This window comes from Diabrotica virgifera, chromosome 3, assembly GCF_917563875.1.
Source record: "Diabrotica virgifera virgifera chromosome 3, PGI_DIABVI_V3a".
Lineage (NCBI taxonomy): Eukaryota > Metazoa > Arthropoda > Insecta > Coleoptera > Chrysomelidae > Diabrotica > Diabrotica virgifera.
The window spans coordinates 141,909,039-141,931,834 of NC_065445.1; the positions used below are offsets into that span (position 1 = coordinate 141,909,039).

At 33.3% G+C, this 22,796-nt stretch overlaps 1 protein-coding gene across 1 annotated transcript in view; it reads right to left on the reverse strand.

Annotated features, from left to right (window-relative positions):
• LOC126881337 (uncharacterized) overlaps positions 1-22,393 on the reverse strand; it is a 217,478-nt gene extending 195,085 nt beyond the window's left edge. The window contains exon 1 of the mRNA XM_050645561.1: positions 21,857-22,393. Within this exon, the coding sequence (XP_050501518.1) occupies positions 21,924-22,283 (360 nt within the window). The 5' untranslated portion in view covers positions 22,284-22,393 and the 3' untranslated portion in view covers positions 21,857-21,923. The remainder of the gene's footprint in view (positions 1-21,856) is intronic.
• Positions 22,394-22,796: the final 403 nt, after the last annotated feature.

The window sequence follows — 22,796 nt, forward strand, 5'->3', positions numbered from 1 at the left end:
AGTTTATTGTCAAGGTTCATTTGAAATTCTAAAGATTGATTATTATTATTTATGAATAGGTACAGTGTTCCTATATAAACCTTTATTTTATATTTCTTTATTATATATGTATTGAAACACCAGTGCAGTTAGGTTGTGTTGAAAGATGGAGGTAAGTACCTATTGCTTTGTAATTTATGTATACAAGGTGTCTCAGACTAATTTATGCAGGCTATATCTCTTAAACTAATAGAGATTTTCGAATGGGACAAAAACTGATCTATTTCATTTGTAATACACTTTAATATACCGCAGTAAAAATCATCCCATCCCCTAAATATTCATCCCTCCCTTACAAACCCTAACTTTAATTTTTTTAATAGCACCCTGTACATTTTTTTATAGTTTCGTATGTGGTCTTCTATCGTCTATTCAACAATTTTTTTTAAAATACAATGGATTTACGAAACGATAAAAAAATGTACAGGGTGCTATTAAAAAAAATTAAAGTTAGGTGTTGTAACTAAGGGACGAATATTTAGGGGATAATTTTTTCTACCCCTTATTAAAGTGTATTACAAATGGAATAGATCAGTTTTTGTCCCATTCGAAAATCTCTATTCGTTTAAGAGATATAGTCTGGATAATTTAGTCTGGGACACCCTGTATATATATCTGTGGCCGTTTGCCAAAAGCTGATATGTCTACTTTTTGTGATTTTCACTTTTTTATGCCAGTTGATAGTGTGTGATTATATGCTCCATCTGCCCATTTTTTGTGATTTTCACTTTTTTATGTCAGTTGATAGTGTGTGATTATATGCTCCATCTGCCCAAATCAGATATGTCCAGTGTTCAGTGTACTGTGAAATGTAGTTTACCCTCCATTTTTATATCTGTATATATCCACGTGACCAATTCAACGTTTGCCAAAAGCTGATATGAACCCTTGTCAGTTGTAAGTCATAAAATATTGCGCACGCCAAAAGCAGATATGTACACTTGAAGGGATTTATCAGCTTTTGGCAGACATTTTTTTCTATATTTCTTGAACTTATCTTGTTTCTTTAGGAGCAGCATTTTTTTATTTTGTATAAAGATTTTGTTTTAAAAATTTTTTGCTCTATTATGTTGGCAATATTTTTTTATTTAGGAAGCTTACATTATAATATGTATAGATTTAGAAGAATATAAACAGATACTGAATACTAAATAAACATAAAACTCACTTAAAGTAGGGCAACAGGGTGTTTTTAAATAAGTGTGACAAACTTAGGAGGTAATTCTACATGAAAACTTATGACAGATTGAAAATGCTTCGTTTAAGAGATACAGGGTGTTAAATCTTTTTTTACGAACTGAAGATTTATTTATTGCTCTAAAACCGGTTGCGATATGCAAATGAAATTTTGTAGGCTTTAAGATGTAGTTATTGCGCATTTTTTGACATACAATTAAGAGTTTTTTATTCACCATTGCCGCGCATACGGGTGATGATTTGAATTAAGAAAAATGATACTTACATCAATGAGATATTGCAAATTAAAAATCATTTTTGACTTCCTCGTTCAATTTGTGACAAAACATCTATCTTCACAAAATTTAATACATACTTAAGTGTTCGACATAGTTTCTACAGGGTGTTTCTAAATAAGTATGACAAACTTTAAGGAGAAATTATACATGAAAAAATGATGATAATTTACTTTATAAACATAATATGTCCGTAAATGCATAGTTTCTGAGATACGGGTTGTTGAAATTTTTATTACAAACTGATGATTTATTTATTGTTCTAAAACCGATTGAGATATGCAAATAAAATTTGGTGGGTTTTAAGCGGTAATTATTGGGCATTTTTTACATACAATTAAAAATTTTATATTCATCATTGGCGCGCATACGGGTAGTGGTCTCAAATTAAAAAAAAATAGTACGCCACTGAGATATTTCAAATTAAAAATTTTGGAATTTCTCGTTCAATTTTTGACAAAAAACGTATCTTCTCTTTTTTCATACGATGCGCCGTCGGTTTTAGCGCAATAGATACATAGTCAGTTTGTAAGACAAATTTCAGTACCCCGTATCTCGGAAACGAAGCATTTGCGGACATATGTTTATAGAACAAACTGCCATTATTTTTTCATGTAAAATTACCCCTCAAAGTCTGTCATACTTATTTAGAAACCCTTTGTTTGTCATACCCTGTATGTTATTATGAATGTATAGAAACTTATTTCGAATACTTGTAAACGTTAACGTATTTTATTTTTTGCATAAAAACGCCGCATCACATAAAAAAAGGGAAGATAGATGTTTTATCGCAAATTGAAGGAGGAATTCGATAATGATTTTTAATTTAAAATATCTCAGTAGCGTAGTTTTTTTATTTAAACAAATTTAGCCCCTAAACCCGTATGGGACTGATGATGAATAAAAAAATTTATTACCTATTATTTTATTATTTTTATTTTATTTAAAAACCCACCAAATTTTATTACAATGTTGGCAGTAGTTTATTTAAAAAACGATTGCCAAAAGCTGATATGTGCACTTAGATCCGTAAATTTTTTGCATTTTGCAAGATTAACAGAGAATGTTTATGAAATGAAATTTGTATCTAGGTTATATGTAAACTCATGGATAGCTGTAAGAAAATTAAACTCAAATCCAAATATGATATTTCTAAAACTGTGATTTTATGGACGTCGTAAAAATTTGAATTTGCTCTCCTGAAAAGTAGTAAAAATGGACATATCACCTTTTGGCAAACGACCACTTACCAGTAGCGGACGTGAAAATGTGAATTCAAAGTCTTGATAAAAGACGATGACTATAATATATATATATATATATATATATATATATATATATATATATATATATATATATATATATATATATAAAGGTATTCAGCTAGTGAATTCAGAGGTTGAATCGGTCAATTTAGTTGGCAATTAAATAAAGAAGTCAACTACTTCATTGATATATTGAAAACGTTTCGCTTTACAATCTCGAAAGCTTCATCAGTTCACTACAAATAAAGGATGAAGTCTATAAGTATAAATAACCTTAACAAAAGTGATATAATACTTACAAACGTTTTCAATATATCAATGAAGTAGTTGACTTCTTTATTTAATTGCCAACTAAATTGACCGATTCAACCTCTGAATTCACTAGCTGAATACCTTTAAATTTAAATTAACGGTCGCATACCTTGCAATATATATATATATATATATATATATATATATATATATATATATATATATATATATATATATATATATATATATATATATATATATAGATATATATATATAAACCAAACGAATTTTGTATTTTGTTTTAGGTTCCGCAAATAGCTCACCTGGAAGTGGTTATCAAATGTACTGTATTTTGTGGCCTATGGCCAATGGTTTATAATAGCAATGACAAACATACGGTGAACAAATGGTATTATATTTATTCATGGTTATTATTCGTCATATCTATTACCCAGTTGTTAATAATCTCGATCATAAGTGTCTATCAAAATGTAATGTATGATTTTAATACAACAATCATTTGTCAGTTAATTCTATTTTATTGTCGTTACTTTATTGCAATGGCACGAATCTTGTATTTGTGGAAAAAAAATACTGTTGATCTTCTACATCAAATAATAAAAAAGGAAGAACAGATATACAATTCTCAAGATAAAGAAATAATATATCTAATGAATGCGAATATCAAACGCAATTCTAAGTTGAATTGGTATTACATAGTTTTGCAATCAGGAGGTAAGTTTATAAATTATAGCAATATAAAATAGAGTTGAATTCTCATCAAGTTATAACTTTTTTCAACAATGAATAGGAACAAATTTACTAAACATATATTAACATCTAGAACCTAGGGCACAAAATAACGCACTCATTAAGTGTCTTCGAAGTACGGTACCTACATTTTTTTATATACCTAAATGTAAAGGCACATTTAAGTTTATTATATTATAAACTTTATTCTTCTTCTTAAGGTGTCGTGCATTTCTGCGTAGGCGTCCACCGTACATTGTCTTGTCAGGTGAGATATTAGATAGTCAGAATGAAATAATTGTGTTTTTAGCAGCATTGCGAATTTCATAGCTGTGGATTCCTGACCATTGGCGAATATTACAAAGCCATGACATCTTTTTTACTTCCCGGACCTTTTTTACCCTCTGTCTTTTCTTCGAGTATCAGTTGCTGAAAAGTATATCGTTCTCCTCGTAATATGTGCCCCAAGTATACAGTCTTAAACATAATTATAAAGTTTTCTATCCTAGAAGCCCGCTCTTCTTAATACTTCTTCATTTCTGACTCTGTTCGTCCATAATATTCTAGACATTCGACACAGGCACCACATTTTAAAGACTTCAAGTTTGTTAATGGAGCTGGCCTTTAACGTATATGCTTCCATTCCGTACAAGAGAACACGCCAAATGTAACACTTTAGCATCTTGTATCGGAGGCTGAAATCCAACTTGAGATCCAGTCATAAATTTTCTCACTTGAGTCATAAATTTACCAAGCCTCCAAACGGTATTTCTGGCTTGTTCTACTCTGCTTTTTATTTCAGTCTCAGGGTGCCAACACTCATTCAGCAGACAACCCAAGTATTTAAATTGCATGACTTGTTCGATTACTTCTTCAGAGATATATATCTTTACGTTGGGGTAATTATTTCTACTTATAATCATTGTTTTTGTATTCTTGATATTTATTTTCAAATCCCGAGCTTCATTTCTGTTCCATATTGTGCGGCTGAAAACTAAGCCCGAAGTGGCATTAAGCAAGGTAACGGGATACCACCTTCATTATTTTATCCCAAGACAATCAAATGGATACATTCAACTCAAAATCGGATCCAAATCGGATCTCCAGGGGAGCGGTCTTGAATGTTTCAAACGTACGAGCAAGCTTCTCTCTTCCAAGCCTTCCTAGCTAGCTGGTCAGCAATGCGGTTGCCTTTATTTCCATTGTGTCCTTTAACCCATCTTAGGATGATGTTGTTACCATCCGAAGCTTGGGCTAGTGATTCATGACACTCCATTACTAGCACTTATATGACACGTGGTCTGTTCAGGGTTATTAGGGCTTGTCTGCTGTCTGTGAAGATTATTATGGTTTTGCCGGATATACCTTTCCGGGTTATCTCTTTTGCGGCTATGGAGATACCAACGAGTTCAGTCGGAACTACGCTGGCATTTTTGCCCATACCCCATTTTATACTAAGGTTCAGTAATCTGGAGTATATTCCGCATCCTGAGCTTTCTTCCGTTTTGGAGTCATCGGTGTAGATACAATATGCCTTTGCCACGTGTGATTCCCATGTTGCCTTGTTTCGATTTTGTAGGGTTTGTCGAAGACAAACGTAGGTTTAATTGAGTCGCATCCATGGCTCGCATGCAGCTGGGGCAGTGCCTCCAGCTCACCCCGCCAGAAAGGACATCTCAGTTGTCCCATTCCTACATCAAGGTTTGCATCCCCAATCTCATCATCGTGATCAGCGCCACCTCTTTGACATATATGTCTAAAGGGGTGATGCCAATGAGCAACTCCATTGCAGCAGTTGGTGTTGTTTTCATAGCACCTGTTATATTTAGGCAAGCCATCCGTTGTATATGGTTTAGTTTGTTGATCGCTGTTGCCTGTAGTACTTTTGGTACCCAAGCAATGGCTCCGTAAGTTAGTATTGGCCTAATGAAAGTAGTGTAGATCCAGGCGACCACCCTGGGCGAAAGGCCATAAGTGCGTCCGACCGTTCGCTGACACTGTTCATATGCAATATATGCTCTTTTAGCTCTACTATCTAAGTGAGAGTTCCATGTTAACTTCCTGTCAAGGGTAATACCAAGGTATTTCACCTCTTCAGAGAAGTTCAGACTGCAGTTTAGAATCCTAGAGGGTATTAAGCCCGTGATCCTTCTTTTTTTTTGGTGAATAGGACCATCTCTGTCTTTTTTGGATTTATAGACAGTAAGTGTTCCTTACACCATGTTTCTATTAGTCTAAGAGCAACCTGTAATCTCTCACATAGTGTGTTCTAAACTTACCGCTTTGCAAAACGGTTATATCGTCTGCATAGGCTATTGTCTAGAAACCGTTCTTGCTGAGTTGGTCAACCAGGGTATCCAAAACTATATTCCAGAGGACTGGTGATAGCACCCCCCTGTGGACATTCCCTCGTACCGATCCCTCTAACCAAAACGTCTTTTACATTTACGCTTATTGCTATATTGGAGAGCATACTAAATATCCATTCGCTCACGGCCAGGGGAACATTCCTGACACTGAGCTGTTAGGTGATGGTTGGGAAAGTTGTTTAATCAAACGCTTCCTTAATATCTATGAATATACCTTGGGTGGATTCTTTATTATCCAGCTAACTTTCAATTCTTCCCACTACTTGTGGGTAATATCTTCCCGAATTATATGCGTGTTGATTTGGATGAAGTGGGTGAAGAGCTTCATCCCTTATGTATCGCTCGCTTCCCATGGTTTTCACGCAGGTGAAACATTTCTAAGACTTCAAGTTTGTTAATGGAGCTGGCTTTTAACGTCCAAGCTTCCATTCCATACAAGAGAACAGGCCAAATGTAATACTTTAGCATCTTGTATTGGAGGCTGAAATAAAACTTGAGATCAGTCAGTAATTTACGAAGCCTCAAGAAGGTATTTCTGGCTTGTTCTGCTCTGCTCTTTATTTCAGTCTCAGGATCCCAACACTCATTCAGCAGACAACCCAAGTATTTAAATTGCCTGACTTGTTTGATTTCCTCTTCAGAGACATATATCTTTGCGCTGGAGTAATTATTTCTAATTATAATCATTGTTTTACTCCATAGAAATGGCGTTGGGATTATGAAAGCTAAAAATTGATAAGAATTGTCATAGAATTTGTAACATACTTCAACCGCACAGCCTTAGTAAAACTTGAAGCGAAGCCAAATATTCTCAACATTATACATGTTTATGCACCAAATGCAGATCCAGTAGATTAAGAGGTGGAAAATTTTATAGTGAAATCAAAGAATTGCTTAAATTGACAAAGAAACATGACGTCAACATAATTATGGGAGATTTTAATTCCAAAATAGGGAAGGGCAGCTTTGAAGGCGTAGTTGGATCTTATGGTCTAAGAACAATGAACTAAAGGGGCGACCGACTTATGCAATTTTGTCATAAAGAAACCATGAGAGTTACCAACACATTGTTCCAACTCCACCCCCGTCGCATTTATACTTGAAAATCTCCATCTGATAGAGCTCAGAACATAATAAGAAATCATATAGACTTCATTCTCATCAACGGTAGATTCAACACAATTGTCAAAAGAGCTTTCACATAATATCCTGGAGCAAATGTGATTGCTGACCACGTACTATTAGTGGCCGTCATAAAGATCTCTCTTTCATGCAAGAAGAAGCCTGAAACTCAACAACACATAGTATTGGATAAACTGAAAGACCCAATGATACAAGCAGAAATAAGGAATAAAAAAAACATACAAATTTAAAAATTGACAACGAAAGCTTCTTGAAAGGTAGAAGCTTCTTATAGTACACCAGTTACAGAAAAATATTGTATAGGTAAATATCATTAAATCTGTAATGTACATATACCAAAATGCACGAAAAGTTCTATTTTTTTTGTTCAAAATACACTTCGTGATTTATTGAAAAAAAAACTATTAAGCAGACATGAGATATTAAATACTTACATTAAAATTAGCTTCAGATACATGAATACGTTAAGAATGAACTAAAATATATTTAAAATATATAAAATATATAATGTTCTTTCAACATGCATGTAGCCACTTTATTAAACTCCATTTCTTATCGACCGGTTATCTAATAAATATTTTATTGAGGGTTTTAATGGTTGTGCTTTTAAACAATGGTACTAAGCAATACTTATAGTATTTACTTTAATTTTAAATAGTAAACACACATACACTTCAATATTATCGGTTTGATTCACGATTAGTTTACCGTGAATATACGATGCTATTAAATATTACTTTAGCAATTAAAATAATATTCGGCTACACTTTTCGATAGAACTCTTTATTGATTACTAGAGGTGTTTACAGATCAAAGTTTTGTTCGCTACTACCTACTAAAATTACAAAAAGCGCTCGACCAGAAATCCCGTGTGGTGGGGAAAGCAAAAATGTCTTTATCTCTTCTACAAAATTTCACTTTGAAAAAAAAACGTAATTAACAAATCGTCATCACTCTCCTTCTAAGAATCAGCAACATAGCTTGCCTAGCATAAACTTTCCAAATACCTACCTTTATAAAGAGAATCAGGAATACAATTGACAAATATTACCCAGAACTATGAGTAAGAATGAATTCTATGAGAATGAATTCTTCTTTGAGAAGAGAATCAGGAATACAATTGACAAATATTACCCAGAACTATGAGTAATCTACACTGCGCGTCATAGAAAACGGGCACCCTAAAAATGGGTCATTTTTGATGTCGCGTATCTCCTAAACCTGTTGTCCGATTTAAGTGATTTTTTCAATATGATATAGCCCTATTCTTTGTTAATATACCTGTAGTAATATTTTTGCAAAACAGGTAAATTTTCATTGTATACCGAGTGTACGAATCAAACTGTGTTTTTTTCTCAAAGTTCGCAACACCCTGTGGAATAATCTAGCATTTACAAAATACTGAAATTAAAACCTAACTATAGCGTCTTTAGCGTCAGGTTTTCTTAACATTCTATTTTTTGATTCATTCGCTTGTGTTGGATAATACAAAAGTTATGTACTTTAAAAACTAGGCATGCTCTTTATCAGTACAGGGTGTTTCTAAAGAAGTACGACAAACTTTAAGGGGTAATTGTGCATGAAGACCTAATGACCGGTTGCTTTATAAACATATGACCGCAAATTCTTCGTTTCCGCCATACGGGATGTTGAATTTTTTCTTACAAACTGACGATTTATGTATTGCCCTAAAACCGGTTGAGATATGCAAATGAAATTTGGTGGGTTTTAAGACATAATTTTTGAACATTTTTGACATACAATTAAGAATTTTTTTATTCACCATTGGCGTGCATACGAATAATATGATCGGTCATATTACCCATATGCGCTCCAATAGTGAATATAAAATTCTCAGTTGAATGTCAAAAAATGCGCAATAACCATCTCTTAAAACCTACCAAATTTCATTTGCATATTTCAACCGGTTTTAAAGCAATAAATAAATCATCAGTTTGTAAGAAAAAATTCAACATCCCGTATCTCGGAAACGAAGCTTTTGCGGAAATATGATTATAAAGCAAACTGTCATTATTTTTAATGCAGAATTACCCCTTAAAGTTTGTCTAACTTATTTAGTCCCTAAAACCCATTAGACTTATAACACCCTGTACTGATGAAGAACATGGCAAGTTGTTAAAGTACATAACTTTTGTATTATCCAACATAAGCGAATGAATAAAAAAACAGAATGTTAAGAAAACTTGAGGCTATAGTTGGGTTTTAATTTCAGTATTTTATAAATGCTAGAATAATCCACAAAGTGTTGCGAACTTTGAGAAAAAAACACAGTTTGATTCGTACACCCGGTATACAATGAAAATTTACCTGCTCAGCAAAAATATTAAAAAGTCATTTAAATTAGACAACAGGTTTAGGAGATACGCGACATCAAAAATGACCCATTTTTTAGGGTGCCCGTTTTCTATGACGCGCAGTTTATTAAGATATTTCTGGAAAATAATTTACCCAAGCTTTAGGAATGTTCTGATATGCATCTACATGTAAAATAAAATCGAAACAAAAATTAACTAAACCATAAGGAGACGGAACACTATCTCTTCAAAAGCTGTATAAAACACAAATATAAACAAATCGGTTTATACTTTTATACGAGACAGGAGTTCTCTTATTACAGAATAAAACTTGGTGACGTCACAAGTGTTCACAAACACCAAAGTAAACAAAATGGTTTATACTTTTATACGAGACAGGACTTCTGTCATAACAGAATATAATTTGGTGACGTCACAAGAGTTCGCGCGCTTTTTCAATCGTTTGAAATGATTTACATACACAGAAGATTTTAAAATTCCATTGCTGTTATTATGAGTTTTTGAGCCGTGAAATTTTGGAAATCTACGTTTTAAACGAAACTGAACATTGTTACGCTGAACCTCGGAGGTAAACTACATTATGTCGACATGGTGTTGTTTTGAATAAGTTCCTTTAATCCACTTGTTTTATTAGTTAAATTACCTAGACAAATTTGGTTCTATGTATGTATATTATCACTAAAATATGGTCACATTGTTTTTCAAAGAATTATAGGATATGTCAGATTTTTATAACATTTAAAGTGCTCTACTGCACATTTGCTCGAAATGACATAGTGTAGTGTACCTCCGATGTCCATAATGTAATAAAACAAAAATGTGCAAGTCCCCTATTAAATATAATATACAGAGAGGTCCAAAGCTATGGCATAAATTCATGTTTACAAGAATAGACCACTTTGTAGAAAAATCCCGAAACAGGTCGATTTTTATTTTTAGATTATGATTTTTTGGCACATCGATACATTTTTGGCAAAGTAACGTAAGTGACATTTTTGACGAACATCATGTTTTCCATTAAACTAACGCAATTATTGTTTAGAAGGTACTGCCAAAGTGTAGTAACTATACATATTGTACACTATATAGTACACTTTGGCAGTACCTTCTAAGCAATAATTGCATTAGTTGTTTTGTCAAAAATGCATCGATATATATATATATATATATATATATATATATATACAGGGTGGTGAATTGGAAAACGGGCCATAGGAAACTCACTGTAAAATTCTAAACTGTTGAATTCCTGCTTCCCTAATTATTCTACATCAAAAGACATGAGAAACTATTTGTAGAGAATTGAAATCTTTATTGAAAACAATTGTTAAAATTGTTCTACGAATTAAACACATTCCAAAATTTTGTAAAATATAATAAATTGTATCAAAGTATTTACCAAATTTAGGCCACACACAAAGCAAGAATGTGTATAAGGTTGCCTTCGGTCTCAATGAAATTATTATATTAACAATATTTTGAACTGTCAGTATTTTTATTTTATCGTTTTTATTGTTTAAAAACAATAAAGTCGAAAAGATGTCATCAGTTGAGGAGAAAGTAGTAATAATAAAGATGTTTTATTCAGTCAATAGTTTGCGTACTGTCAGAAATAGCAACGTGTGGCCTTACTTTTACGCACTTACTTAGGTATGGCAAATGTATTCTATTTTTAAAAATTTTGGACTCTGTTTAAATCGTAGAACAGTTTTAACTTTTGTTTTTAATACAGATTTTAATCCTCTACAAATAGTTTCTCATGACTTTTGATGCAAAATAATTAGGGAAGCAGGAATTCAACAATTTAAATTTTTACATTGGGTTTCCTATGGCCCGTTTTCCAATTCACCACCCGGTATATATATATATGTATATATATATATATATATATATATATATATATATATATATATATATATATATATATATATATATATATATATATATATATATCGATGCATTTTTGACAAAACAACTAATGCAATTATTATATATAATATAATATAATATATATATATATATATATATATATATATATATATATATATATATATATATATGTATATATATATATGTATATATATATATATATATATATATATATATATATATATATCATACTAGTGACGTCGCCCATTTGTTCGTGATGACGTAATCGATTATGCTTTTAAATGAGAATTGGGGTCGTGTGCTAGCTTATTTAAAAGGTTATTCAATTCTCTATTCAGTAAAATAGTAATAAAATTTAAACATTAACATAATTATTTATACTGATTGTCCAAAAACATATTTTTTAAATTAAAATAATTGACACAAAAAGAAGAATGTATTTAATTTATTTAATTCAAAATACATTTTACTGTTATATGAAAACCAAATAAACATTGCTTTTCGCTTAAATTAAATATTTTTAAACTGCCAAGAGGCAGGTGGGTGGCAATTTAAATATTGAATTTAAACGAAAAGCAATGATTATTTGTGATATAAACGTTTTTTAAATTTTTTATGACACCAGTAAAATGTATTTGGAATTAAATAAATTACATACAGTTTTCTTTTTGTGTAAAATAATTTAACTCAAAAACAAATTATTTTGGACACCCTGTATAAATAATTAGGTTAATGTTTATGTGACTAAATAGAAAATTGAATATCCTTTCAAATGAGCTAGCATACGACCCCTATTCCCATTTTTAGAAAAATAATCGATAACGTCATCGCGCCCAGATTGATAACGTCACTAGTATCATATATGCCAAAAATTCATAATTGAAAAATAAAAATCAACGTGTCTCCGAACTTTTGGACAAGGTTGCCTATTTCCGAAAAAATAAATTTATTCCATAATTTTGAACTTCTATATACAGTAAGCGCCACACTATTAGATACATCGGTAGGTACCTAATTGCTTTGCTTATGGACTAATCCGGTCCGTTTTCAGATGTGACTTTTATCCCTGTCATGTTACTGTCAAGAAACTTCTTCTTCTTCTTCTTCTTCTTCTTCTTCTTATACTTGTTGTAGATCTGTCGATTTGTTAATTCCAACTGTTGAAGTATTTCTTGAGAGGTAGACTGCCAGCTATCTCTCCATCTTTTTGGTGGTCTCCCCGGTGGACGCTTGCCTGCTGGTTTTCCTTCTAGAGCAATTCTTGGTAGTCTGTGCTCCTCCATTCTTTTTACATGACTGAACCATTCTCTTCGTATTTGCCTGCCCCATCTGACTACATCTTGCACGCCACATTGTTCCCTGATGATGTTGTTTCGTATTCTATCTCTTCTTGGCTTCCCTGTTATTGCTCCTAGTGTCTTCATTTCGGCTGTTCGTAGCATGCTTTTGGTCTTATTTGTGTCTTCTCTTGATTCAATGCCATAGGTCATAACAGGTCTGATGCAAGTTTTATAAATTCTAACTTTGCTGTCCATTCTCATATATGGGATATTCCAGACCACATCTCTCAAACATCCGGACAAGACAGCGGCCTTGTTAATTTGTCCTCTTAGGTCTCTGGCTGGGTCATGATAACTTGATAATTCTACGCCTAGATATTTGAACTGGTTTAGCTGTTCTATGGGTTTCCCCTTTACCAGGGCCGCGCCTAGGCTTTCAAGCGCCCCGGGGCAAGAAATTTTAGGCGCCCCTTTCCTCCTCTATTTGTAAGTAGTTTTTTGCAACTTAGTGAATCGGTATACCGTATTCGCTCCGTGCGTGACTATGGTGGGGTACCTTGAAACGATGCCAACGTGAGTAGTTGCGAAATATGACAATATTGGAGCTATCTTTGTAATGTCATTGTCATTGTTTGTATAAAAAAAATTGTCAAAAATGGTATATAACTGTTACCTATTTATAATATACTTAACGTCAAATTGTAAGATTAAGATTCAAAAACGTCAGATGAAGGAAGGCGCTAGGTGTCGCGTCAGTCATGCACAAAGCGAAAACCTACAAACTATTTGTTTTATCATTATTCCTGTCTTTAAATCTCTATGCGGGGTCAGCTTCACTAATTATTGCATTTCTCCACAAGTTTCTGTCTTGGATCATATAGATATTAATCCCTTTTACCGACATGTCCTGCCTAAGCGTCTCACCTCTCACCCCAGGTCTTTTTTGGTGTTCCTCTCTTACTCCTTCCAGGAACCTGCAGTTCAAGAATTCTTCGTATTGGGTGACTGATGTCTCGACGTTGAACACGACCAAACTATCTCAACATATGCTTTCTCAGTTTGGCATCTATTGGTGTCCCCGTTAGACTTTCTCTAATATACTCATTCCCAATCTTATCCTTCTTTGTCACTCCAGTCATCCATTTAAACATTCTCATTTTCTCCATATGCATTCGTTTTCTTCTTTCTTTTTAAGTGTCCAACATTTAGTTCCGTTTATCATAGCTGGCCTTATAGCTGTTTTATAGAAATTTCTATACTTTGGCACTTCATCCATCGATCCATCCCACTTTAATTCCACTACATGCATCTTCATATATTTCCCCATTACTACTCTAGAATACCGATCGTAGGTATAGTCGGTTCGCTAAACTCAGACACAACTGGCTAGTGATTTTAGTAAGTAATTTTGCCAATTTGGTAAAATTGGCAAAAAATAATTACTAAATAGTTAGTAATTTTGCAAATTTTGGCAAAATTGGCCAAAAACAAAAAAATTACCGACTAAAATCACAAGCCAGTTTTGTCTGAGTTTAGCGAAGCGACAATAGTACCTACTATTACTATTCAAAAAGTTTTAAACTCTTTTCCAGCTTGTCTCCACCGTTCTAGTTTTTGTTATAAGTTGCTTTTACCATTTCATACTAACACAACATCAAGAGCATACATTGAGAACCAGAGAATGTTAACCTGTAGCTTCGCTGTTATCTGATCCAAAACTAATAAGAATAAATTAAGACTAAGCACTGAGTCTTGGTACACGTGAAATCCTACTTTCACATGAAATTTATCAGTCTCTTCCACACCTGCCCTAACACTAGCTGTTGCTCCCTCATACATATCCCTCGCAAGATTTGCATATTCATCCGGAACTCCTTTGTTATTGAGTGCCCACCACAGAATCTTTAGAGAAATCCTATCATCATATGCTTGTTCAAGATTATTTACTCCTGTATTTCTCCATCAGCTGCCTTATAATGAAAATTGCATCTGTTGTTGATCTGCCCTGCATAAACCCAAATTGATTATCGCATATCTCGGTTTCTGCACGTATCCGTCTATCAACTACTCTCCCCCTTATTTTCATGGTGTGACTAAGTAGTTTTAAGGGCCTGTAGTTTGTACATTGTTGTATCTCCCATGTTTTTGTAAACAGGTACTAATATACTGCTTCTCCATTCGTCTTGCATTTGTCCAACTTCTCTAATTCTATTAAATAAACCTGTTAGCCACCTTGTTCCTGTCTCTCGTAATGCTCTCCACACTTCCCCAGAAATATCATCTTTTCCAACTGCTTTTCCTTTCTTTATTCTTGAAGTGCTTGAACCACTTCTTCGTTATTTACAAAAAAACAGCGATTACACTATTAGAAAACAAGCATATAGATATAGTTCAGATTAATGAGATAAATAAGGTTTCGTACACTTATGGGATCAAAGTAATATTAGCTGCTATTTATATTTACCTACGATTGGGAAGTTTTCAATTTTACAATAAAATATTGTTAATATTTCTGGTTTGATTTCACCAGTGGGTAAAATCCTTCTTGTCCTCAGTCGATGTCATTACTTTTGTTTATTGTTTCTGGTAATAAAAAAATTCTGGTAATTTCGGTACTGCCAAAAAATTTTTTTCGACACCTACCGGCGCCTTTTTAATACGGCGCCGGGGGGCACCGCCCCTCTTCGCCCTTATGGACGGCGCGGCCCTGCCCTTTACCACTAGCTTGCATCTAATTGGGTCTTTCGCAATGGTAATGCATTTTGTTTTCTGCGGGCATATGTTTATGTTGAGTCGTCGACAAGAAACTATTCAAAATAATTCTTTTTCCATACAAAAAATACATTAATTAATAGTATTATTGCTCTGTTTTAAAATAACTTTATTCAAGCATCAAGAATATTACAATACTTTAAAACTTTTACAACTTTAACACACTGACAACTATAAACGTCAAAATTACATCAGCTGTATTTAATACAGCTGATCTATTCCACAGGCCAACGATGAAAAAACTTTTTTGATAAAATTATCTCTATCTTATATATTTTAGTGTGTTGAGTCCGAAAAGAATATTAAAAAGACTTTATCACCCACTAGTACGTTCTTTAACGGTAAAATATTGCAAAACCTCTAAATTTTAAAGAACCGCTTGGATTGACATGAAATTTGGCATTGGCGTAGCTAACGTTTCAAAGAAAAAAAGTGATATTGTACCGATTTGTGCTTTTGCCCTAGGGGTGTGTTTCACCCCCTCTCGGGGGTCAAAAAATCTATGTCCAAAATAGGTCCGGAAATGGATAAACTGACTAATTTTAAGCAACTTTTGTTCTATAGAATTTTTTCGCAAAGTCAATAGTTTTCGAGTTATTTGCGAGTGAATATGTTCATTTTTCAACAAAATAGCCACGTTTTTAAACGGATTTTCGTAAATCACTCAAAAAGTAAGTGTTTTATCTAAAAAACATTCTAAGCAAAAATATAGCTTGTAAAAAGGTGAAAAAATGGTGTATATACTAGGTCTATACTCCTAGAAGGAGCAGAGTTATAGCTAATGAAAAATAGGTTCATATTCGTCAGATCCCAAATCGAATATTTTAAAGTGAAATAACCAAAAAATAAAGCACTTTTTGGGGAGAATACATTACAACTTTTTTAAAGTATTTAAAAAAGCTTTATTTTTGTTTTATAAAAAATTTCTAGCATCAAAAGTAAACAAATTACGTTCAAAATAAAGTTGGTCCCTTTTGTTTTGGCAAAAAAAATCGGGAAAATCACTCCCTAATTAGCAACTTAAATGAAATTAATCTTACCGGTTTACAAGTTACTTTACTTAGGTGTTCCTTTACGTGTCTCTATATGATCTGTAAGTTTCATCGATTTAAAGTGCTTATTTTTGAAAAAATATTGGTTTTAAAATAAAATTTTCAAAATTGAAAATTTCGAAAAAATGTTTTTTATCAAAATAACTTAAAAATTGTAAGAGATACCAAAAATCTCAAACAATAAAAATCGTCGGCTTTGTTTTTCTAAATATTTTGTATTTTTTGTTTTTCTGTAAGATAAATATTGGTTAAGATTTGGTGTTTCTAAGTTTGCATACGCTCGTGATTAGTGATTCGTTCAAGCCCTTTTAACTACAGCCCTTTCAAAAGCACTTTGAATCGGTGAAACTTACAGATCGAATAAACACAACATAAGTAAAGTAACTTGTAAAGCGGTAACGATTAATTTCATATAAATTGCTAATTAGGGAGTGATCTTCCCGATTTTTTTTTTTGAAAAAACAAAAGGGACCAACTTTATTTTGAGCGTAATTTGTTTAATTTTACTGCTAGAATTTTTTTATGAAACAAAAGTGAAGTTTTTTTAAACATTTTAAAGAAGTTGTAATGAGTTTTCCCCAAAACGTGCTTCATTTTTTGGTTATTTCACTTTAAAATATTAGATTTGGGATTTGACGAATATGAACCTATTTTTCATTAGCTATAACTCACCTTCTACTAGGTATAGAGACCTAGTATATACACCATTCTTTCACTTTTTTATAGGCTATATTTTTGCTAAGAATGTTTCTTTAGATAAAACACTTACTTTTTGAGTGATTTGCGAAAAACCGTCTAAAAACGTGGTTATTTTGTTGAAAAATGAACATATTCACTCGCACATATCTCGAAAAGTATTGATTTTGCTAAAAAATTCTATAGATTAAAAGTTGCTTAAAATTGGTCAGTTTATCCATTTCCGGACCTATTTTGGACATAGATTTTTCACCCCCAAGAGGGGGTGAAACGCACCCCCAGGGCAAAAGCACACGTCGGCACAATATCACTTTTTTTCTTTGACATGTTTGCTATGCGTTTGCCAAATTTCATGTAAATCCAAGCGGTTCTTTAAAATTTGGAGCAAAAACCGTGAAATAATGTACTACACCATTCTTTCACAATTTAACATTTAAAATTGCATAATTACCTTTGAAACCAAGATGGCTACTAAAGAAAAAAAAAAGCTTGTATTGCATTCAAAAAAGTTGTAACCAAGTTTTTAGGTAATGTGAAAGACCGTAACTACGACCTTATATTAGCTAATTTATTAGATAAGTTTTTTAAGATATTAGAAAAGATTTAAGATTTGAGATGTCAAATGAGCCTCAAAATCCACCTTTTGCATAACCATCTTGACTTTTTCCCTGAAAATCTGGGTGATGTCAGCGAAGAACAAGGCAAACGATTCCACTGGGATATCAAGGTGATGGAGAAACGATACTAGGGACGTTGGAACACTAATGTGATGGGTGATTACTGTTGGTCACTTCATCAGGAACAATAGAGTGTCTCGCATGGGAGAAAAAGCAACTTCAGAAGTTTTACATCAAAAAGAGAAAGAAAATACTAAAGCATTGACACCTGAAATGATTGCACAGACCTATAATATTACAAAATAAGAATTAGATAAAAGGTTTTATTCTAATAATGTATCATGTTAATGTATTTCGGTATTTTGTCTTTTTCAAATTATTGTAATGTAGATATAATAAACCAATGTCATATTGTGGGAAAACTATGGGTGATACGTAAAATCTAATTTAGGATTCTTTTTTAGCGCCAAAAAATACATGGTATTCACATAAATTTGTAAGAAAAGTTAAAAAAAATTTTTTTGTTCGCCTGTGTTATTTGTCAACTTTCTACGTTCATATTGAGTTTCTATACATTTTCTAACGTTATAAACGTCACTAGACATAAAAATAAACATTGTGTATATGTAATTTCGGTTCAAGTCAGGTTTACTGCTCTTACTGCGCAGTAAATTATCGCCCGTGTGGCCTTAGCCTTAAAATGATAATCATCTATGATGCTACATGTTGATTGTTTGAAGTGAACTGAAGGAATCTAAAGCCACATATTTACTGTTTGAATTGATTTGAGTGAATGATTCTAATGTATACTCTTTCTTAGCGGCACTAGTATTGGGGTCAGCCCACGCGCTGAGTATATTTACAAAATATTGAGAACAAAGAAATATATTCGATCATCAAAATAAATATGCAATTTCCCAAATTATTGTTTACGATTTGCAATTAGTTTACCAAATTAGCAGCCCGCACATGTATAAATATAATAGCAAATTGCGTTAATGTGATAACTATATACTGTTTAATATCGGATATGAAATTGAATATTTGAGATTAAACATATTGCCCGGCGACAACTAGCTCCGAACACGGCGACAGTAAGTCAACGACAATAACATGGTGATAAGATACATAACATAACAATAGTTTAATGTAATGTGTGATGTGAAGACAACAGTCTTTCAACAACTCATCAATCCTAAAACTGCAACACCTTATGTAGTAATATTTGAATCAGAATTTAAATCAAAACAAAGTTCAATTAGGCAAAGGTAAAGGAAAAGGTATCGAGTGGGAAAGATGTTTCAGTGTGTCAATTATTGTATTATTATTGTATTCTGTTATTATTATTATCTTATTGTATTATTAGGTATTAATTATTTTGCGGTCACCTCTTTGTATTGTCCTTTCGGTTCATCGTAATTGAAGTCTGTCCAAAACCTATGCTAGGTAACAAGAACTAGGAAAACTTAAAAATAAAGCAAGGGAAAGTCGCCAAAAAGTAATAACGGCTTGCCATGATTAGTTAATTGTCCAATCAGCTGGAAATCATCCAAGCATTTCTCACCTGCAGCTTCAAAGGCAGCTTTTGGAAGCTACAGTTGTAACTGTTTCAGTTGAAATGATAAGAAGAAGAGTTCGTATCAAGAAGTATAGGTACAGTAGGAGACAGTTATGGGTTCCCGAGTTATCCAGACAGCACAAGATTGATCGCCTAAATTGGTGTCTTCACCACCAAAACTGGAACATTGGGAATTGACAAAATGTGCTATTTTCAAAAAAAGTCAGGATTTGTGTAAAATCAGTTGACCAACGAAATCATGTACTTAGAGGTCGAGGAAGACAAGCAAGAACGAAAACTGTAATATCTGTTCACAAATCTACAAGGGGAAGTGTAACGTTTTGGAGAGGAATTGTGATCCGTAAAAAAACTTTTTATTTTCATCCAATCAACTTTAACTGCTCACAGGTATGTTGATAACCTGTAGACAGGCTCTGGAGGGGTGCAACAGGAAAAAATTTAATTTTATTGCATGATAGTGGACCTCTACATACCATTAGAGTGACATCATTGAAATAGAAGGTAGCCCTTGTTTGGAGTGGCCTGCTTGTTCACCCGAGCTTAATCCTATAAAGTATTTGTGGGATATGCTTAAAAGGAAAATTAGAGCTCGCCGGGATAATCGACAAAACACCGCACGGGTAGTACAAGCTGCTCTTAAAGGATGGAGCAACCTACCACAACAAAATGTTGATAATTTAATTAGGAGCGTGCCCACGCAAACTGAAACTTGCATAAGGACTAGAGGTGATAACACTGACTACCACAAAATACAAAAAAAGTAAATAAAAACAATTTAGACATTATTCGTTTTACATTGAAATTTTTTATGCCATTGACTTTAAAACAACTACTTTCAATTTGTTTGTTAAATACTGTTTGTTGTTTAATTGTTATGTGTTTGTTACTTAATTACTTTAAAATAAATATTGTCTGACTTCGTGTGTGCGTTTTTTTAAATTCGCACGAAATAGTAAGAAATATCAGATGATTCCATATTATAAGTTTGGGTGTGTGTAAGAGTTGTATAAGGTTTGTAGATAAGTGTAATATACTATAGATTAGTAGATTCCTCAGGCACCGAATTTTTCTGTTGCTCATGATGATTGTATGTTACCTGAGTCCATTGTGTATTATTTCTTCTATTAGTATTTCTTCTTTGTTGAGCTTGTTGTGCTCCCATATTTTTTCGAAATTCAGTTTTATTCCGATAAGTCGTATCTTTTATTTCCTGTTTATTTGAATTTATATCATTTATATAATGATTCCCCTCGTATAATTTCCTCTTGCGTGTTTATGTTTATCCTTGTAATATATATTTTTGTTTTCGTTTGTATTACTGTAGGTTTGATCTCGATCCTTCATCGTCTTATATCCATTTCTTTTGTATTTCTGTGCCTTTTGTCAAGATACATCTTCGGCTCCTGTGGTTCGTATTGTTTTGTATTTCTGTAATCACGATACGTCCTTGTGTCACGTCTTTCATTTTCGTTAGTATTATTGTAGTATTTGTTTCGGTATTTCTCTCTTTTTTTAGAGTTATTTTTGTAATTTTCAGGTATTTTTACCTTCTTCCCGTCTATCGACGTTTTGCATTGTACTGTATTTGCGTCCGTTTGGTACACTTTTTCTTCTCCCTTTATACCTGTTTCTTCGGTAGTTTTTTGGTAATTGCCCCTGATAAGGTGCTGAAATTTCCTGATTTAATTATAATCATAGTTTTATGATCTGCTTCTTGATGACTGGATTCTTTTGTTTGTATCGTTCCTGACACTATCCACCTTAGTCTCGTATTTTGAATGGGTAGTCCGTTATTTAATCGGTCCATACCCTTTATTTTCCTACTTTGTAATATCTAGGGTCTGCTAGTAGTGCGTTTCTCTCATTATATTCCTGTAGAATTATATCCTGCTCAGGTAAATCTTTGGTTATTTTTGGTAATACTGACGCCTCTGTTTCCATCAACTTTAACTGCTCACAGGTATGTTGATAACCTGTAGACAGGCTCTGGAGGGGTGCAACAGGAAAAAATTTAATTTTATTGCATGATAGTGGACCTCTACATACCATTAGAGTGACATCATTGAAATATGATAAAATATTCTGTATATTAATTAGGTTTTAACGCTAGTCTGAGATAAAGATTAGTTTGTAAATTAATGCAAATTCTATTGAATGATTATTATTTGATAGTTTAAAATATTTAAAAAAATCTTTTTTCTTATTCTTTTCCTTATTAATTCTTTGATATTGAACTGTTTGTATTTTTAACTTGAATTCAAATAATTATTTATAGAGGAATTTTTATAAATCGATAGTGTTGTGGTTGTACAGTGTGAGAAATGCAAATTGTTCAAAAACTTACGGTTTTCAGTGGATGCTCAGTGGCTCTATCGTGGCTGGATGCTCTGTGGCTGTCCTGACCGAGTTTGTTATGGTTGGCTCGGTGGCTCTGTCGTGGCTGGATGCTCTGTGGCTGTCCTGGCTGTGTTTGTTCTGGTTGGCTCGGTGGCTCTGTCGTGGCTGGATGCTCTGTGGCTGTCCTGGCTGAGTTTGTTCTGGTTGGCTTGGTGGCTCTGTCGTGGCTGGAAGCTCTGTGGCTGTCCTAGCTGCGTTTGTTCTGGTTGGCTCGGTGGCTCTGTCGCGGCTGGATGCTCTGTGGCTGTCCTGGCTGTGTAGATCAGGTCTCTCGGGCCCAGTGTCGTCTGGTTGTTGATGGTGTTGTTAGGTGTGGACTGTAGTTGTAGGTCGATCTGTGGTTTGTCTCTTCTTGTTAGAGATGTTTGCCACATTGATGTTTACTTTTGCTCGAATAGGGCCATGTATATTTTCGGCTCAGCTCTAGGATCGATCGCCGATAGTGAAACACCAACTTAAAGTTGAAACTTTATTTCTCTAACTACATTCTAGACCCGGGAGTCTAGATGTCTAAAATGTCCATTTTTTGACGTAGTTTTACTGCACTACTCGATGGACGTTTAAATTGATAATCATCTATGATGCTACATGTTGATTGTTTGAAGTGAATCGAAGAAATCTAAAGGCACATCTTCACTGTTTGAATTGACTCGAGTGAATGAATCTAATCTATACTCTTTATTAGCGGCAAGATGAATTGCGATCAACCCACGCGTCTGACAAAGGATTTTATTTAGTCAGCAAACTTAATATGCAATTGCCCAAATTATTGTTTACGACTTGCAATTATTAGTTAACTAAATTAGTAGCCCTTACCTGTGTACATATAAAAACAAATTGCGTTCATGCGATATACGGGGTGATAAAAAGATTGTTTAATATAGAAC